The sequence below is a fragment of the Mugil cephalus genome, chromosome 8 (assembly GCF_022458985.1).
Source record: "Mugil cephalus isolate CIBA_MC_2020 chromosome 8, CIBA_Mcephalus_1.1, whole genome shotgun sequence".
Lineage (NCBI taxonomy): Eukaryota > Metazoa > Chordata > Actinopteri > Mugiliformes > Mugilidae > Mugil > Mugil cephalus.
In genome coordinates, this window is record NC_061777.1 from 7,568,364 (window position 1) to 7,587,526 (window position 19,163).

The 19,163-nt window shown below is 42.7% G+C and overlaps 2 protein-coding genes across 4 annotated transcripts; one reads left to right on the forward strand and one right to left on the reverse strand.

Moving 5' to 3' along the window:
* Positions 1-238: 238 nt before the first annotated feature.
* Positions 239-3,736, forward strand: snap29 (synaptosome associated protein 29). 2 transcript variants are annotated; one of them, XM_047592143.1, is made up of 6 exons: positions 239-517; positions 1,344-1,580; positions 1,715-1,908; positions 2,479-2,564; positions 2,648-2,752; positions 2,960-3,736. In XM_047592143.1, the coding sequence occupies exons 2-6, from the start codon at positions 1,344-1,346 to the stop codon at positions 3,118-3,120; spliced, it is 783 nt and encodes a 260-aa protein (XP_047448099.1). In that variant the 5' UTR covers positions 239-517; the 3' UTR covers positions 3,121-3,736. The 2 variants fall into 2 exon arrangements, with proteins under 2 accessions (XP_047448099.1, XP_047448100.1); XM_047592144.1 differs by having other exon boundaries at positions 489-631.
* A 2,066-nt stretch (positions 3,737-5,802) lies between these two features.
* si:dkey-178e17.3 (somatomedin-B and thrombospondin type-1 domain-containing protein) lies at positions 5,803-18,783 on the reverse strand. Of its 2 annotated transcripts, none has more exons than XM_047592142.1 (5): positions 18,209-18,783; positions 10,721-10,903; positions 9,976-10,066; positions 8,137-8,295; positions 5,803-7,155 (listed from the first exon to the last, which is right to left on the reverse strand). In XM_047592142.1, exons 1-5 carry the CDS (start codon positions 18,456-18,458, stop codon positions 7,050-7,052), a joined length of 789 nt encoding a protein of 262 aa, XP_047448098.1. In that variant the 5' UTR covers positions 18,459-18,783; the 3' UTR covers positions 5,803-7,049. The 2 variants fall into 2 exon arrangements, with proteins under 2 accessions (XP_047448098.1, XP_047448097.1); XM_047592141.1 differs by having other exon boundaries at positions 10,721-10,906; positions 18,209-18,782.
* Positions 18,784-19,163: the final 380 nt, after the last annotated feature.

Here is a 19,163-nt window from a genome sequence, read left to right on the forward strand (position 1 = left end):
GATTTTATTGCAATGCTTTGTTCATTTGCTCGCTTAATTCAATTTTTATTCAAATATTGTAACATAATAACTGCACAAAATTAGCCAATTATTAGGTTATTGTGTTGCGTGTTAAACAATATCATGTAAAGAGCCGCTCGGAAGCCGAAAGAGCCGGTTCTTCTTTTAGAGCCGTGGCAAAAGAGCCGACTCTCAGAAAATAGCCTCATTTCCCATCACTACTTGCTCTGAGAACCGCAGTACGGCAGCTCGGCATGGACAATAAAAACGACTGAAGAGCACGTAAACGACACATCGTTAAGTAAAAAAAACATACAAACGTTTATCTTCCGTGCAGTATTTACAAAATCCAGTATCATACTGGAACACTTTCCAGGTTTAAGTTACTTTAGCGCCGCCGTATGCGTTAGTGTTGCGCGGGGGTTCAGCCGTTGAACAGGATCATCATCATCATCATCGGACGTGACCGGAAGTGTCTTGACACAGTCAGCTGATAAAGCGACAGGAGCGATCAAAGGTTTGTCAATTAAGTTGCTCTCGCAGTTTATACGGTTTCATTGTAGACAACTTTTATATAAGAAGAAAACTCCCACGTTAACACTGCGCTGCTTTGTTTTGACTTGGAGGAGAGGTAATAGTGTTTGTTGACACGCTAACGGTTGACTAGCTAACCAACACCCCTCACATACATAAGACATAGCGATGAAGTTATATATATTTCTGTACTTTTTATTGTTCAGAAATTGTTTTGACAACTGTGCGAATCATTTTTTACTGGCACATTTGATTACTTAATCTGTCCATTACTAATTAACAACTCGATTTGTTGTGTGGAAGTTGCGACTAGCTGAAAAGCTATCATCACCTTGGAGACACTTCTAGTCGAAGTTTTTTGAAAAATATTTGGGAATCGGTTTATCCAGTCAGCATGTCAACCGAGCCTCACGTTGTTCTGGAAATGTTTCTTTAGGGATTCAACAAGCATGTAGCCATATTCGACACGTTACATGCTGCTAAATGGAAAGTAACCTGAAAGATAGTACATGGCTAAAATTTCTATTTTTAATGGTTGGTTCTATTTGTTAGTGGTTGTGTAGAATTTAAAAGCACTGTCAATGTGGTATTTTAAGGTTCGACCATAAAATTATTACATTTATTTGAATATGCTTTGAATAGCCGGCCAATGGTTTCAGTTTCAGACATTCAGACATCCCCCCAAAATCCCCACATTGCATCTATGTGAAAACTCATTCTTGACCTCAGACGGCCGTGAGAGCACAGTTGAGAACTCTGAAAAATGCTAGATAATTTTAAGATTATATTGCCAAAACATTGCTTCACAGATGGCCTACCCAAAATCCCACAACCCATTTGCTGATGATGATGACGACAATGAGGAACACTTTAAGCCTAGAAGTAGGGGTTTTGACGAAGACGACAGCGGGATGAGTGATGCGGAGAGGAGGCAGCGGTACCTCCAGCAGGAATTGATGCGGACAACTCAGTCCATGGTGGACAGCACTCACCGTTCCCTTGGTCTCATCTACGAGTCGGAGAAGATTGGTGTAGACACGGCAGAGGTAAGTAAAACCATCAGGTGCACACTGGCGTAAAAGGAGAACTGTCACTGTCTCTGAGGGCGTACAGAAACCTTAAAGATCCCCCCTTTATCTATATATATATCTATATATACATATATATTCTTTCTCTGTAGGAGATGGTGCGACAAGGTGAAGTTCTGAAGAGGGCAGACAAGATGTTGGACAATATGGATCAGGACCTGAAGACTAGCCAGACGCACATTACCAGTATCAAGAGTGTGTGGGGTGGCCTTATGAATTACTTCAAGGGCAAGCCAGAGACAAAGCCCCCACCCGAGCAACAAAAGCCCTATCAGGCCAGTGATAGGTAAGTTTCAGTTCTACTTTCTCAGGATCAGTGGGCTATGTCAGCTATTATTAGTTTCAGGGGGAAGTAAATGTTACTGAGAAGAAATAAAAGACGTTTTTACTGTATTATATAGCATTTTAAATATATTTATCATCGTTTAATCTTTTCAGGATATTAACTCAGATTAATGTAAGTGTTGGGAGATTTCATGGGGTAGAAATGACATAAAATGAGACGAATTGTTATTGTTGTTGTTATTATTACATAAATTTGGAGTTGGTGCATTTACTTGAACTCTTCTGACTGAATAAAATACAAGTTTATTGACATATTGACGTACATGTCACAATACAAAGGCACAAAACTTATGGCTCATTTAATTGTGTCAGTTTCCTTCAGTGTAATTAATACTGTGGAGTGACGTCCCGTTTTACCGTCGAGTGTTGCACATTTACCTGCATACTTCATTCTGCATTCTTCTAGGGATCATAATGAAACTCATATCAAATAAAATGGCTTCAGTTAACTCTATTCATTGTTGCTTGTCCTTGACTACCTTTCTTAACAGTGCTTATCTGACTTTCTCAGGTTACAGACTGCCATGTCCAGCAGCAGAGAACATGAAGATAAGTACCAAGCCAGCCATCCCAACTTAAGGAAGTTGGATACAGGAGGTAAGAGTTTTCACCATAACCATAAAGTATGGCTTAATCATACCACAAACTGTGTGTCACCATTTCTGATTTCTGTGTTCCAGGATTTGGGGCTTCTACATCGATGGATGACAGCTCATCGAGACCGAATGCTTACCCCCAGAACAGGCACCTCAGAGAGGCTCACCAGACCATTGACAAAAATTTGGGTAAACAATATTTCCATTTTTAAATGTTTGTTGTACAATATAGTTCCATATAATGCAGAGAAAGGAAAGACGTAACTTTAATGCTTCATGTTTAGGACTGTGCATTGGGAAATCTAACTGTTAAATGTTGTTATAGAGTTAAAAACCTTCTATTTTCATTTTGTGTCCGTCATTAAACAAAACTAATGTACTTTGTCAATGTCTTAGATGAGATTTCCAACGGCCTGAGCCGACTGAAGAACCTTGGCCTGGGACTCCAGTCTGAGATTGAGGCCCAGGACGACTCCATTGATTCTCTGCTGAACAAAGTGGACAAGATGGACAATAAGATCAACAAAACAAACCAGCAGATCAAAAACCTCAAATAAAAGAAACACTTGGGCTTGGCTCACATACAACAAAAACTGGCCACAGGTCAATCTCTCACTTGGCCTTCCATCCTCTCTCAGTTGAGTAAACTGTGTTTTATTTCCTTTATTTTCTTTAAATGAGTCTTCCACATCAAAGTAAGTGATTTTCATTTTTTACTTGTGTGTTTTGAAGGGAAGATTCTGCTCTGTGTGTTTATTAGGTGAAACCGGTTGTCTCTGTTTGCCTGTCTGAATGTAGTTATTTGAATTTTACCGATTTGAAAAATATCTTAAAGTTCAATTTTGGAAGAAAAGAGATGAACCGGAAGAGAAGTTTTAATTACTTTAAAATAATCAAAAAATACCATTTTATACTTTATTGTATGATTCATATGTTAGTTCTATATGTGATTCCTGGACCTGCCTGTACGTACAGTATGTATAAAAACACAAACACAAGCGGCACTTCCAGCTAAAGTCACTTTTGCCTTACATGTGCTATGTATGTACAGTCGACTGACCTTTGGATCTGTGCCACGATTCTGCCTCCACTGACAAATTTGACCATGAGATGCTTCTCTTTGTTTGATTCTGTGCTTTCCTTGGCGGTATATTAAAAGTTTATATCAACGGATCTTGTATGCTCTGCTGCAGAATGTCATTGTTAGTTATTGTACTCAGTAAACAATAAAAACAAGCTAGCTGTGAATATAAAAACAAAGAAATTAAGGATTATCCCCAGTATCGTAACCACTCTAAAAAACGTGTTAAAAAATATAAAAGTGATTTTAATAATTAGACCAAAAAAAAAGAAAATTCATGGTTTTAATGTTAAGTTTTCACCATGTGCTGGATATTGAAATCTGACCCACATAAATTAAAAATAAAAACATTCATAAGGGGAGTCTATGGTGGTGTAGTTTTTGTGAAAAGTGGAGCAGGAAGTCATAAATGCCACTAGGTGACGCCATTTTTCAACGGTGGGAATCACATGAGCGTCTGCAGAAAGACTCATTTTGCACATTCATCACGCCTTATATTTGCTTTATATATTTATGACTTGTGATGCTACGTCACAGTAACTTTGCCACATGAATGTTTTACTTAGTATTTACTTCAAATCCCTGGACTCTCAGAGTAAAGTTGTTGAAGTAGTTCTGTGCCAGGCAGAGAAGCAAATTATTCTGCAATTACATCACACTAAAAGTCTTCTAATAACCTCCTGTCCTGTCGCGGAGCGCAATCTGAAAAACAAGATAACGATCCCTCTGTGTGCGTTCATGTGTGGGGTTGCGCTCCATCTGCGTTGCTAAATGTGCGGCTAAAGTCCTCATGTTGAGGCGTCCATTCATTATCATTCCTCTGCCATGGACCAGCTGCTCCTACAGGAGCAACAAGCCTTCATTAAGATGACGTGCTAATTACAGTACGCACTCCCCAAAACACACATGGTCCACATACACAACATTAGGGAGACGCAGGCTCAGGTGTTTAATGGGGCTGATGGAGACCTTTTCTGTTGCACGTGGCACATAAACAAGTAAACAAGGTGGAAAGACGTCATTTACACAATTTGAACCAGGAGGAAAATAAAAAAAAAACGAATTATTTTCAGCTTTTTTTTATTATTATTATTTATTTGAAAGAATATTTTTATAGGAGCAAGGCAAAGCTCGACTTGCCGGGACCTATTTCACCATGCTTTCCCCCTGTGATGTGGAATATATGATGACTGACTGCGGCTACAATAGATTGACGTGGCAAAGAAGGGACCTCAGGTCGAGGTCGGCACCGCGCATCCACCGGCTCCATCGATAAACGGAAGTCACCTCGGGGTTCTTTCCCCTCATGCCGTACGCGGGGGGCTGGAAGGGCTTTGAACAGCTGTCTTGTCAAAAGCAAACAGTGGCCATGCTATGACAAAAGCCGCCAGCGATGGAATGCCCCCCTTTTCTTTGGCCGTAATCCCAGAACACACTGCTGTCGGAGCCCATCAGGCACCGGGCCAGAGACGGGCCTTCCTGCCCTTTGGAAAGCAGGGTTAGCAGCAGAGGCAGGGCAGCAGAGGGGATGGACCGTCAGGCTGACAGCACCCTATTGCCACTGTTGTAGTAAGAGAAAATAAAGAGTTGTGCTGACGACGGGGAGTTTTGGTGGAGGGCTGGGAGAGAGGGCGGCCGGAGAGATTAATGCAGGAGGTGAAGTTCAAGTGCATCTGTTATAAAACAAATAAAATCTTCAGTTTTTACAAAGTCCTTTCAGATTGTTCGGGGTACTGATGACTGAGAGTTTGTTTATGAAGTTTATCCAGGCTATGGATTACATAAAGGAGGAGACTGCCCATGTGTTGTTCTCTGCTCCGTATGACGTAACCTGTCCAGCGTCTCAGCCCTGATGTCCAATCTGTCCACCCATCGTCTCTAGCAGTTACATCACAAAAACTCTCAACTGCAGCTCAAAAGCATAATTACACACATTAGTTGTCATTTTCCTTGTCGTCATCCCATTTACGGGCCAGGAAAAAAATGTGGAGAATGCAACAAACGCACGTTAATGGACGCATGTTTGTGTTATGTTACATATGTTCAGCTGCAGTTTTCTCCGAAACACTCCTTGTAAATGCTGGTGGAACAGAGGTATATACTTAGAGGAGTCAGAAATGCTAATAGCCGTCTGTGTAAGCAATAACAAAATCCAAGCTTTTTTTTTTTAATCTGAATGCAATGTTTTAATGAAATATACACATCAGAAAAAAAATAATAGTGTCGTCGTTTATTTCCACTATTGGACAGTGTACAGAGTATGCCGTGCTGCACTAATCATAAAATCATCGCTTGCTTTATAATAAATAAACACACAAATCACAGACATGGGAAAGAAAGACGGCGGTGCTCTTCTTCACCCAAGCGGTGTGAGAGATGCAGGAAGGCATGCTGAGCCGTCGGATAACTGAGTCCTGAGGGCGGGAAGGCAACGTTGCTGTTAATGCTGCAACGTATTTTAAAGAATAACATCAAGTCGGTAGAGACGAGAGTGGAGACGGAAAAGCAGAACAAGTCAAATATCTAAGGGGATCTGTTAATTAATAATAATATAAGGAGGATACACTCCTCTGATAATCCTTGTTGTGAGCACTGGAAGTTTTTTTTATATATATACTTTTGGACACAGGGGACCAGAGGGAGTGAAATGATCTGATATGGCCTCCCTAATAATAGTTGGTCTAAACAGATTGGACCGATTTCAACTGTAAGTCCCTATTAAAAACATCAGACGAAAAAGACACACATCTAAAGACCTGAGAAACACTGCCTGATATTCAGCTTCACTTTTTTTAAATTTTAAAATGATTTTAAGTGTTACTGAAACTGCTGAACCTTCGATATATGGACTCAAGGATTCTGGCAACGGCTACAACTTTGAGGAACCACTTTTTTTTTTGCTTGGTCTTTGGATTTGGACCTAAACCCTATGTCGCTGTTGGATTTTTAAACAGTTGGATACGAATAAGTGTAGCTATATAGACACATTTACATTACACATGAACAATCATAAGTAGAAAATGTATAAAGAAAAATAATATATTTAGATTTACACATTACGCGTTAGCAAATACACTTGCACTGATGGAGGTAGATAGCAAAGATTCAGAGGTAAAAAGGCATATTGATGTCGCTTTGCTTTGGAGCTGAAAGGAGCACAGCGTGGCTGTAAGAACTGGAGTTAAATGCAAGAATTTCTGTGTGCTTAGTTATAGTGTATACAGTACAGAGCATGAGGTGAAATTAGGAAAAGATGGCAGGATGCTGCTGATCTCCTTGAGTTACGCATCCAGTAATCTGGATCGGAGGATCGGATCTGGCAGGCAGGGCTGTTCGTAGCTAGCGGGGAGGAGCTGAGAGAAATCTCGTTCCCTGCGCGTGAACGTCTGGAGCTTCCGCGTCGCCTCAGACAAAGAGCACAGAGTAGGGAGGACACCTGCAGCCCTCAGAGGACGACTGTCGCTCCCAGGAACCGTGACAGCCCGGGACCGAAGCTGCAGCCCAGAAGGTCCTGGAGGATGACAGACCAGATCGAGGGGAACAGGACGGTTACGACACAGGAAATATGAGTGGACTTGTAAGATTTGTATATTTGTAAAAACAGTTGCACAGTCTTGGTGAAAAGTGACGCAGCTGCTTTCAGCCCACATGGCACAGCATGGATATAATTAACAGGGCCTTACATTAATACACAGATATACGTTTTTCTAAATTATGCAATGAAAAAAAACAACAAAAAAAACCCCAAACAAAAACAAATGCACCCTTATATTAATTTAAAATATGTTGAATGATGTGCAGTTCTGTTTAAAGTCAATGGAAATTCTTCAGATATTACCAGCCACAACTCAATTTATATATAAAGTTGCTTGTTATGTGCTGTGAGTGTGTTTGCATTTTTTTTTTTTAAGTGGGAGCTTGTTCTTTTCCTTTGTGTGCCTCCAGGTGCTGCCCATCCTTCATTATGGAGCAGGTGATTTGGTGCACCTGTCTCCACCTGGTTATCAGGAGATGAGGTATAAAGGCTGAGGGTGACGGCAATTTGGTTGCCAATGGGGCATTAAAAGAACACCCTGTTATTCGCATGCTGAAGCGGTGCAACTTTATCTGGCCTGCTTTAAACGTTGTTTCTGTGTTTTGTTACACCTAATCTTTTATTTGCTAGTCTGACTTAAGGACCTACCGTCTTACTTCTGTCTCTTTTCTTGCTTGCAATTTATTATGTGTGTACTACAGGGTCTGATGTGCCAATGTGTCAATTATTACTTAATTGTCTTTCAAGAAAGAAGGCAGCTGCTAGTTATTCCCATAAACATTGATAGAGCTAAACTAAGCATAATTTAAAATAGCTCTAAACTAAATGAACTGGTTACTTTAAGTGCTTTGATTTATTCGTGGTAGTTCCTAACATGGAGATGCAAATTTTTTACTATACGTATTTTTTTTTCCAGTTTTAAATATCTTTGCATATATTTCATTAATTTTCGTTTACCTTAAGTTCTCTAGGCCGTCGCCTCCGCAGCGGTTTGACTTTGCCATGGCGTCACTCTGACACTCTGCACAGACCAGCCTTTCTCTCACCAGCTGAGCGCTCCACAGTTTGAGTTTACACGCAGCACTGGCCTGTTTGATCCGCAGGTACACGCAGTAGCTGCAAGCACAGGACAAAGAAAGGAGGAGAGGAAAACCAGAGTCAGAAATAATGCACTCATTCACATCTGCTTTGATAAATCTGACAAAAACGCACCCTGTTACAAGTAAGCAGGATGTTGCTCATGGCTCTGTCTGATATTTTGGTTTGTTGGATTAGTCAGTCCTTCACTCACATTTGTTACTCATATCTCGAGTAAAATTGCCAAGTGGAAAATGTCCAGATGAAGATACATTGGTCCACTCCCAACAACTCCCGCTTCCTCCTCCCTCCCCTAAAACCTTTCAACTAGGACAAAAGAGAAATGCCAAGTTTTGATCCAACCCAATCAGACAAAGCACAAGTGTGCAGATAATAAGTTTGTTCCATTTGAAGGTGATCCAACAATCATGGTCATGGTCACCTGCACTATTCTAATATCAACACTTCTCAGTCTGCACCCTGGAAACAACAATAAAGTTGTGTTTTTCTGATCACTGTGTTCCCTGGAAGACACTTTGAACCTCGCTGTGCTATTTATTTTGTCCTTGATTCCATCAGATGACAAAACACCATCCTCAGTGGGGTGGTTTATCAAGGAAAACATGAAGGCCCGGTCTCTTTCCTTCTGCCTGTAACATTTTTAAAAAATAAAAACACATTCTTCATGTCTGATTTTCTCGCATTTTGAGGTTTTGGCTACAAGTAAATAATATTGTGAATGAGAAAAAGGATAATGAGGCTCTAGCACAGAGGTATGTCTGATTGCTTCACCTTATATCCTACTTTAATAGAATAGGACTTGTCCATGCTGCAGAACAGAATCTTAAATGCTTTAAATCCCTTTTATTCTGCTAAAAATCATTTTTGAAGGTACACCCAGAGATTTTAAGACTACTGATCATGCTGTCATGCTCTTGTAACCTGGTGTCTGTGTGAAAAAATGCACGCTTGTTCCGTGTAATTCATGTCGAATCAACCCCATTTATGAGTAATGCACCTCCAGTCCCCCGAGATTTAGTCTTTCAGTCAAAACAAATGTATCCGATGTCCATTTTAATCAGTGTGAAAGGCTGTGAGTTGTCAGGAAATCGGCCATGATTGTATTCCCTGGCCTCTGATTTCTTTTCTTTTTTTTTTCCTGCTCTGAGAACATCTGCCACCGGCTCAGACAAAATATGATGTACATGCTTTTAACATGGATCACGGCTGCTTTACCAGCAAAGGTCATCGCATGAAGCAAATATTCAGTGACAGAGTTCATGTTACAAAGCCCAAGCAGTTTTCTATGGCAACCTCGGCCTTGGTCTGCAGCGTCTAATCTTTTAAAGCACAAAGCTCATGTCAAACCAAGTAAAAATAGGTCTGAACCTTGAGTGAAATCAGGAACTTGGAGATAGAAGTAAAGAGGTTCATGCCAGATGAAGCAACATCTTATAAATCTTTTACATAAAACACCGTCTAATAAGGAAACAGAACATATTGTAAAACAGCTCTGAGTTGTTTTTAAAGGTTGGATTTAAAGGTTAAATAATGCGTATTATATAAGGCATTCTACAAAGTCTGAAAGAGTCTGAACGATCCCGCCCTCAGTAACAGACCAGCACTCTGCACAGTTGAGCTGTGATTACCTCCCTGTGCTGAAACCCATCACTACGCACAAACGAGCAGCGGCACACAAAACCAAAGCAGGGGCCTTACCTGGCCTTTTCCTCCTTCATCATCATGTGTGGCCGCCTCCAAGGGTCCTTGAAGTTCCTCTTGAAAGAATCAGGCAAGATCTTTGCCACCTCTGTAACTCAACATTTGGGGGTGGAAAGGTGAAAATAGAAAAAAAAATGTCAGATACTGCAACAACTGTAACAGCTCATCTCATGACTCAAACTGACTCAATGAATCAAATGATTCATAGTGACCCAGACCCAGCGTTTTAGTGTTTGGCTCTCGGTTTTGTGGCGTTTGATTCCCGGGAATGTGATTCACCGGTAAAAAGAGAACAGAGCTGTTGAAATAGCGCAGCTGGAGATAAGGCCTCACTCAGAACAGATGTTCGGGGGAAAACTGTTAACAAGAGGTGCCCCAGAGACTGTCCTCCATCATTCATGAACACTTATCATGTAAAGGGCTCCAGGCCTATCAAAGCTAGTATTGGGTGAGAGGTGGGCTACACCCTGGATATGTTGCAGTTCACACTCACATACTCCCCTATGGCCAGTTTAATATCCCCACTTAACCTAACAGTCATGTCTCTGTGGACGGAAACAGACACACAGGTGAGGGGAAAACATGCAGAAAGTTCCCCCATATGAAAAAAAAAAAGCCAGAATATCACTGAGCAACACAGAAAATACTAAAAAAGTGAAACACCTAATTAATATGTAGCAGAGTTCCCAGCAGGCCTACATGTATGCATGCTGAGGCGCAGAGGAAAAGGTCAGGCGCTCACCTTTCGCAGTGCTACATATGGCGTTGTTTCCAAAACATCCCCTTCGCTGTTTCAGGTCAGGACATGGCGTGCCTCCATTTCTAGGGGGGACAGACACTTGGCGGCTCCTCTCCGTGCTGCCAACTCCACACGGGGAAGTGCACGATGACCAGGGACCCCATGATCCCACCACGCAGTCGATGGCTGCTAGGGAAGCAGGGAGATATAATGGTCAGCTGAAGGTCAAGATAACCAGACATCATGACATATCAAAAGACCAAACACACATAAAGGGAAGTGTTCTTATTGTTGCCTCAGAATCGCCTTCTGTTACAGACAAAATGTCAGAAAGCTTGTTCTACCTGTGCTGTGTGTGACAAATTGCATAATTGCGAAAACCCAGAGGAAGTAGCAAACTTTCCCCTAATCTTCACTGCCATGCCTAACTGCACGGCTTAACTTCTAAGCTGCACAACACACCCTGATTTAGTCTTGCATAATATTCCGCTGAGAATTCACTCAGGTGGGCACGTGGCAGTGAGCGACCGGGTCATTGCCATCTACTTATGTCGGATCAGCTTAACCTCAGACTCAGGAAGTCTGCAACCCAGGTCGTACGTGTGTGTGTGTGCGTGGGGGGGTGGTCATTAAAACAAGGGGCTAATTTTGCATCCTGTTCTCTCTGATTTGCCTCTACCAGACGCATAAATGCGCACGCACACACACACACACACACACACACACACACACACACACCGCCCAAACGCAGCAGCAATCAGCCTTCCCATTCAGTAGGCTAATTTAGCCAATTACATCAGGCTAAGAGGAAGCTGTATTACATAGATGGCGGCTCTGATCAAAGCGACAGGACTCCTCTAGTAATCAAGCCCTGTCCAACACAGGGATTTAATAGTGGCAGACATTTAACAGCCTTATTTTAAGGAGGAAGCAAACACTGCATGAACACATAAACAAGAAGGAGTGAACCACAAGCACTCACGCACAAAAAAAAACCATGCACGGTTACAAACACGAGGCATTTTTTTTAAAGATTGATATTGGTGCTGTGAAGCTTTTCAAACAATGAAAGTTCAATACAATGAGAGCAGGTGCACACAGCTTGAAGCTCTCAGATGTTCTTGGCGAAATTAAAGGGAAGTACTGGATAAATATACCATAACTGAATCTAATCCCCTCTTGTCATCTAATCTCTCTCATTCTATCTTTATAATACGCGCTCGACACACGGCACAATGCTGCGAGCGAATAAGTATGTGTGTGAACAGGGGAACGGGAGAGCAGGAGAGCTTTCAAGGTGCCGCCCGCTCGGTTCATTCCCATGGTCCTATTGGGGTGTCGGAGGGGGGAGTGCGGCTGCCTCAGTGACACGGCCGATCCACAAAAGCCACTGTGGAATCTCTGCATTCCTGCACATTAGTGCTGCCCACCTGACGCTCGCCTTTCCCAGATCACCCCACATATAGAAAAAAATAAATAAATAATCCTGCCAGTTGGGCTCGTCGCACCCTCGGTCGTGCCCTAAAACACAGAAACGCACACAATGCCCTTCGTAGACTTGTTGAGCGACTCGAACCTTCTTGAGAGAGCACCGAAGGGCGTGATGCAATTAGACACCACAACGGTATCAACTTCCTGCTCTCGCCTTCTCCACCTCTTCTTGTCCTCACTCCTCCCTGCTTGCCTTTCCTCTCCTTTTATTTTTTACATCCTCTGACGTTCGCGGGCTGGTTTGCACGTTGTTGTTTTCCTTTCCTCATAGTGGGAAAAACCCAACAAGAGGGGCAGTTGAGGTCTCGCAGCGAGGGTGCGCAGTGAAACCGATAGGGTCGGCGAGTTCCCGCACCCGGGGGGAAACAGGGCCATTATCCCTCCGTCTCAACGCCGACATACACACAAACAAGACTGGAGCCCTGTCTGGGAGTCTCAGCCTGTTGGCCCCGTGCCACCGGGGGTCAGAAGGCAATTACCAAACCGTGGTGGTCCCCCCCCCCCAGTCTGTTTCTGGTACCACCAGCACAACAGCCCCGCCGCCACCCACATGACAGCCCTGCTGACAGTGTGACACAGTCTAAACCCACTAAGTCACCGCTGTCCCCCCCCCCGGTCACATTTTTGACGAGAAAGTCCCCAGTTGTTGTAAGCCACCACCTCCGACCTCTGACCTCTGCGCAGGAAACAAATGGTGCTCATCGTCAGCATGTCCAGCTCCTGCCCTGTTGATCAGATGAGATTTTACAAATGTCTTTTAAAGTTTTTTCATCGTTTAAGGCTGTAGTTAGGGTTGCTGTGCTTCATCTGACATTAGACGTCTCTGCTCCGAACTTTGTGAGGTCAACGTCAAAGTGAACATTGAACCAACACATATTTTTGTGACAAGATTAAACCAGAGTTGGAAGCAGGATCAGATTTGTACATAAAAGATCAAAGTTTCATTGGTGCGTCAAACTAATCATGATTATTATGTAAAGAGTAACTTGTCTGAAGACATTTTTTGTATAATTATCAGGTATTTGAGTTTGTCTTTCTTTAAGTATACGAGACATTTGTATGCAGACTCTCAAAACCCAAAGAGTTAAAGTGAATAATGCAAACTGTGATTTGTTTTTAGTTTTTTTTTACTTTTGTACTGAAGTTGTGACTCTTGCAAATCCCCTCAATCCTAAAACTAAGCCATTTTTTTTTTCTTTTGTAACATTTATTCAGCAATGTTCTGTGACATTAAAGTGCACCTGAAGGTAAATTGAGGATAATGCTCAATAAAAGCAAAGTCTGATCATGCAGTAAATACATCCCAAAATACATACGCTGTTTTTTAAGAAATGCATCGTGAACTGAAACTCGTAAAGTTGCTTCCAAACCTTTTGGCCTGTAGCGTACGTAGTTTGAAATATTTGAAGCTGCGGCTACAGATGAAAGTTTGCTTGAATGAAGTTGCTGGCCGTGTTTTCTTGGCACCTTGCTCATCTTTAGACACCACTAACAGAATGCGTATCCAACATCAACAGTTTTTATCTCCCAGCTCTTCCGCCACTCTTGTTACAGTGAGATAATGGCATCCTATCAGGCCCTTCAGATTGGCATTCCTCTGCTTTCCCTTTCACTTCGCCTTAATTGCACTTCCATTTTAGGGTCTCACAACAAAAGAGTTATCAGACCTGCCCGCCCAATCGGCTTTATCTTCTTCTCTCTTTATCACTTTGTCCTGCACTCTCACTTGTTCTTTGTCCCCCATCTGTCTCCCCCCCTTTTTTTTGGTCCTCTTTCTAGCTCTTTCCTCCCCCCTCTATCCACCCCCACCTCTTCTCTGATGGGACCCAGATGTCCAGCTGCTCTGGAGGATCGGTGCACCTCAAAAACCTCCACGGTCACCCTCCCTCCCCCATAGAGATCTGGGCCACGCTCCCATCAGACAAGGCTTATGATGTGCGGCAAACACAAGGCATAACATACGCCTGCTAATATGGGTGAAGGACACGGGACCGAGCCCTAATAACAGGTTAGCGCATAAACGCTTCCTGTAGACACCTCGGCAAGGGGAGCCAAACACACCAACTAATTAAAAGGATTCATTACTAACACAGCTGAGACAGATTTTCTGTGGAAATTGCCCAACCTCGCAGACGTGTTGGAGTTACTCAGCCTTTCAATAATATGTACGGAAACTATTTCCTGTTGCACCCTCAACAAGAAACTAGAAAACCAAAAATAGAGGAAATGAAACCGAAAATGTACTCATATGAGTCGGAGGTTGACCCGCGTTGGCATTTTTCTAAGACAAAGTGAACTTTGCTTCTGAGTAATTCGCAGCCTCGGGTAGGTGGCTTACGAGGACGCGTGGACAGCTAATGTCAGGTTTAAATATAAAAATATTGGAAGTAACGTAATAAAATGTAACCCAGTCGTCATTTAAAATTTTATCAAATCAACAAGTTGTTTTTTTATTTTTCTGAAATTCTGAAAATGTGCCCCATTAAGAGAGAACACCGCCAGTCAGCATCATGATGGGATAAATGACTCCTTCAGCTTTACATCCATACCACCAGTTACATGCTAAACGTAGCATGCTAACTTATCATAAGATATGCCAACATATTCATGATAGTCAAGTGCTTTTTTGCAAAACGCAAAAGTACGAAAGCACTGAAATGTGCCCATTTCACTCTGAATAATCAACAGACCTGAAGGTTCCTTTGAAACTGTGTTACACTGAAGGAATGAACCCTAAGTAAACTGTTTACACACTTCAAGTTCAAAAAAGGTGAAGTCATTTTCATTACGAAACCAGATGCAGGACATCAAATTTTGCCAGGGAGAAGCTGGACGATAAAACGGTTGTCCCAAAAACTTCAGCAGCTGGCCCGTTTCAGCCTTGCCGTGTAAAAACATACCCTCGTCGTAGAGGTTAAAGAAAGAACGTGTGGGAAGTGAGGGAACGAGGAAGAGGGAGTAAACGTAGGTGGGGGAATAAAAAACAAACATATAGTGCCCTGGAGAGAAGGAAGAGGAGAAGAGGTGCATGCAAGGGGAGACGGATGAATGATGAGCAAAGCTATCGCGTGTCCAAGGCAGAGGATACAACGTGTCTTCCTTTTAGAGTGAGAACTACCAGACACCGCTGCAGGAGAGGAGAGGAGCTGCCCCTTCCGTCCTCCTGTCGGCCAGGATCATCTCAAGGGTCTATGCAGAGGAATGAGCAATTACCTCCATAGGAAACTGTCCATGAAGACTGAGATTGAATGATGCGATATACTGTATGAACTCCTACTACAGGAGTGTTTAGATATAAGCTAATTTGCTATGGGACCAATGCCAGAGACAAAAATGTATCATTTATCAACACGGTCTAAATGGTGATGAGATGAACTTCTAATGTTGTTTGTTTCAAGAATAAGTTCAGTTTTCGCTGTGAAACATCAGTTTTGAAAATGTACACAGAGAGTTAAGGGGAATCCAGACTAATAACCAAACGGTGTTGTTTATATGAAGGTAACAGTGTCAGCTTTCTATATATCAACAAGAGCTATCGAGGTCTCAAGTGATTCATCTGTAAATAATTACAAGTTACATAATCCTAGCCTTAGACTTATCCAGAAACCGTTTTCTGGGGTCGTTCTGCAGGCTGACGACTATATTTTGTCCATTAATAAAACCTACCAAGAGGATTTTTGTGAGGTGATAATGGTGCAGAACATAGAGAAGGACCATTTCTCCTGAGGCTTGTGCCTGAACTGTATAGTTGTCAGGTATATATCATTTTCTCCTTTTAACCGTTCCACCAAAAACACTTCATTTTTCCATTTACACCTTGTAGCTCCTAACAGCACAAAATCCGTCTTAGTAACTGCACAAGAATATTCTCCCGACTGTTTACATACGACACATGTTCCTGTCAAATATTTCATTTGAATGACGTCTCCGGAGAGGCCGGTATCACACTCTGAAGAGCTTTAAGTGTTTGTGTCCAAGTGGTACAAACAGAGCGGTCTGTTTGTCCTGTCTCTCCTCTCATGTCACCCACTCTGAGCTCTGAGCTCTTTGCTCTCGGCTGCAGCTGACATGGGTTAATTACAGCCTGCGACGGACGGTACACAGACAAATCACCGACAAATCCTTGATGCAGAGCTGTGGGATCAGATAGTCTAATGTGGGTGAGAAGGGCTGTTTGATGGCGCTCGTCCAAGCCGCAAGATGCAGGCTGTGTTTATACTATGAAGGGGTTCAGGTTTCACAGGGAGGAAGCGGAGGTGAATTTCAAACATTGCTCAATGCTTACTTATCCGTGCCACATTCAAAGGTCACGGTTGAGGTGACATCACTGTCACGTTCAGATTTATCTTCGCAAGGACTATGGAATTATATGTTTGCGGCTTTAAATCACACAAATATCCTTGATTTATTCTGTACAGTAAACATCTGGAAAATGTTCTCCCACCTGTAACGCCCGCATTACACCATCACGTGACTGCTCGGAGGAGCAGATGAGATCCCCTGTGCTAAACGTCCCTCTTGTGATACTCAAGTGGACCAGCTTCACATGGCAGCTGTGACCTCTGAGGGACCAGAGGATGTTACACACAGTGATGACTCCACACTAACCTGAGGTGCTTATTCTGTTAACTTTCAACTTGGCAGATACACTGGAAGGATGAAGTGATGCCCAGAATCCTCTCAGCTGGCTGCTAGATGGTAAATTCTGTCTCAACGTGCCTGTTTAACTGAACGGTCAGTTAAAGATTTGGCTCTGAGGTATTGCTCTGGAAAGAAACTTTTTTCCCCTAAATATCCAGTGCTGCCATAATGAAGAGTTTGGAAGATGACTTAAAGTTCAGCTTGATTTATGACACTGGAAGGATCATTGGTGTTTTTGAAGGTTTTAGCCTGTTTACCAGTCTAGAAGGCGCATTTAATTTAGGTTACGGTCAAAACATTACTTTTTTATTGTACCAAATACATCGAAATCCATGAAGTACCAGCATGTCTCTTCGCAGTACTCCGGTATTCTGTAGATAAACTCTGATTAGCAGGTGTTTCAGCTATCTTTGGAGTAAACACTGAAGTCTAGCAAAGCTACAAATGGACTTTTGTGCACAAGTTAATGACCCATGTCTGTCTGCATGAGGCAGACTGTTCACATCACAGCACAATTATCCAGATGCACGCCTCATACAGTGTGTATACACTAAATGTTCCTAAATAGAGGGATTGCTGTGGTACTTTAAGAGCTCTTTGACTTGTAGGGCAGACCCTTGCAGGTGCTTGTTACTGTGCACTTAAGACAAGGTCACACTCTGAGTGTATCTATGCACAGATAATCACTCCCTCTGAAGTTGTTTCAACATAGTCTAGGAGTTGCCTAAGTTACAGGTCAGTGTTTCTTGTCTGTCAAATCTCACACACGGTTCTGTGCTGTAATCCTGACCATCTTTGGCAGTCTTTCCCATGGTGTCCATTTGTCCAAATATAGCGGTAGGCAGGGAGGATGTCGAGGGAAGATGAGACCCTAACTCACTTTAATTTTGTGAACATTCAACCATGATCTCACGATTCTTTGGTAAAGAGAAAGCTGCTGTTCTTATCCGTGACTCTGCTGTGTTCGCTCACACATCTCTCCAGCTAGGGAGCCGGGCGGTTGCGCAATTGGAAGCTTTGATGTGAAGGCCAAGGGTCAACACCACAAACCCCAAAACACATACACTCCACTTGGAAAACAGGACATGATACCCTCTAAACCCTCAAAGTGGTCACTTGTGGCACTTAAAACAAACATCCATGATGTGCGCACTACAAACAGGCATGTGTAGTATGTCTCACTGTCTCCATGTCACCTCATTGCCAGCCATCCTTGACGCAAACTAGACAACAATGAACTATAGGCGTCCCCCGGGACTAAGAACAGTCCTGCCCAAAACTTTGATCTCCCAAACCTCAACATTGTAAATCATTTCATAATGTTAAACGTCAGTGAACAGGACAGAAGAAGCAGCTCACCAGATATTTGGCACACACGCTGATAGTCCTCACAGCAATCTCTGGTTTTCTGACAGTAGGTATCACAGTAACACACCGTTTTCCTTCTGTTGTACTCGAAACATTCGTTATTCCGGCCAGTGCAGCAGTTTGGGCTCTCCCTCTCCCTGCAGCCCGCTTCAGCGCGCGGGACAAGCTCCCCGCAGAAAAACGCAAAATATCCACAAACGACGACACCAAGACGGACTGAGCTCCATCCATGTCCTCCCATGATGGACACAATTCTGGGACCACTTGAGCCAAAAGTCGTACACTCCGCTGGTCTGTGCTTCGCTTTGGGTGGATGATTAAATCTGATTAATAATATAAAAGCAATAGTCTTGTTATCTACGGAAAATCCAAATGCATCATGGTCGTGCTTAGAAAGAAAACGAGGTAAGTGCTGTAGTGGAGGTGTTCACACGGCAAGGGCAGCTCATGCGTAAAAGTGGAGCCTTGTGCGCACCCGCGTCTCTCTATTTGTCTGCTGGACACCGCCCCTTACAGATACTGTTGGTTATTGGGAAAGACGTACAGTACCAGCCTCTCTCTGTCTTTACGACTCTAACTCGCTATTGCTCGCTGGCGTGTGGAGAAAAACAAAAAAGCGAATGAGTGCTCTTCCTCTGCGAGTAACTTGTGCCACCACTGCTGCCAAGTTGCCTAGAGTCCGCTGTTTTATTGGAAATATAGCGAAAGCGAAATAAATCGTAATATACTTATAGGGCACTGTATCTTAAACACATCAGGAGCCAGGACCACTTCAAGTAACCCAAAATAGATACATACAACTGATAATAAATCTGCATTTCATGTTTTTCAGATGGCAACGGGTGTGAACAGCACATGATATCTAAAAACCCCTCGAGATAAATATAAGCTCTCAATTACAAAATCTATTTCAGCACCACGGACAGCGGCCAGGCAACTTTATAAC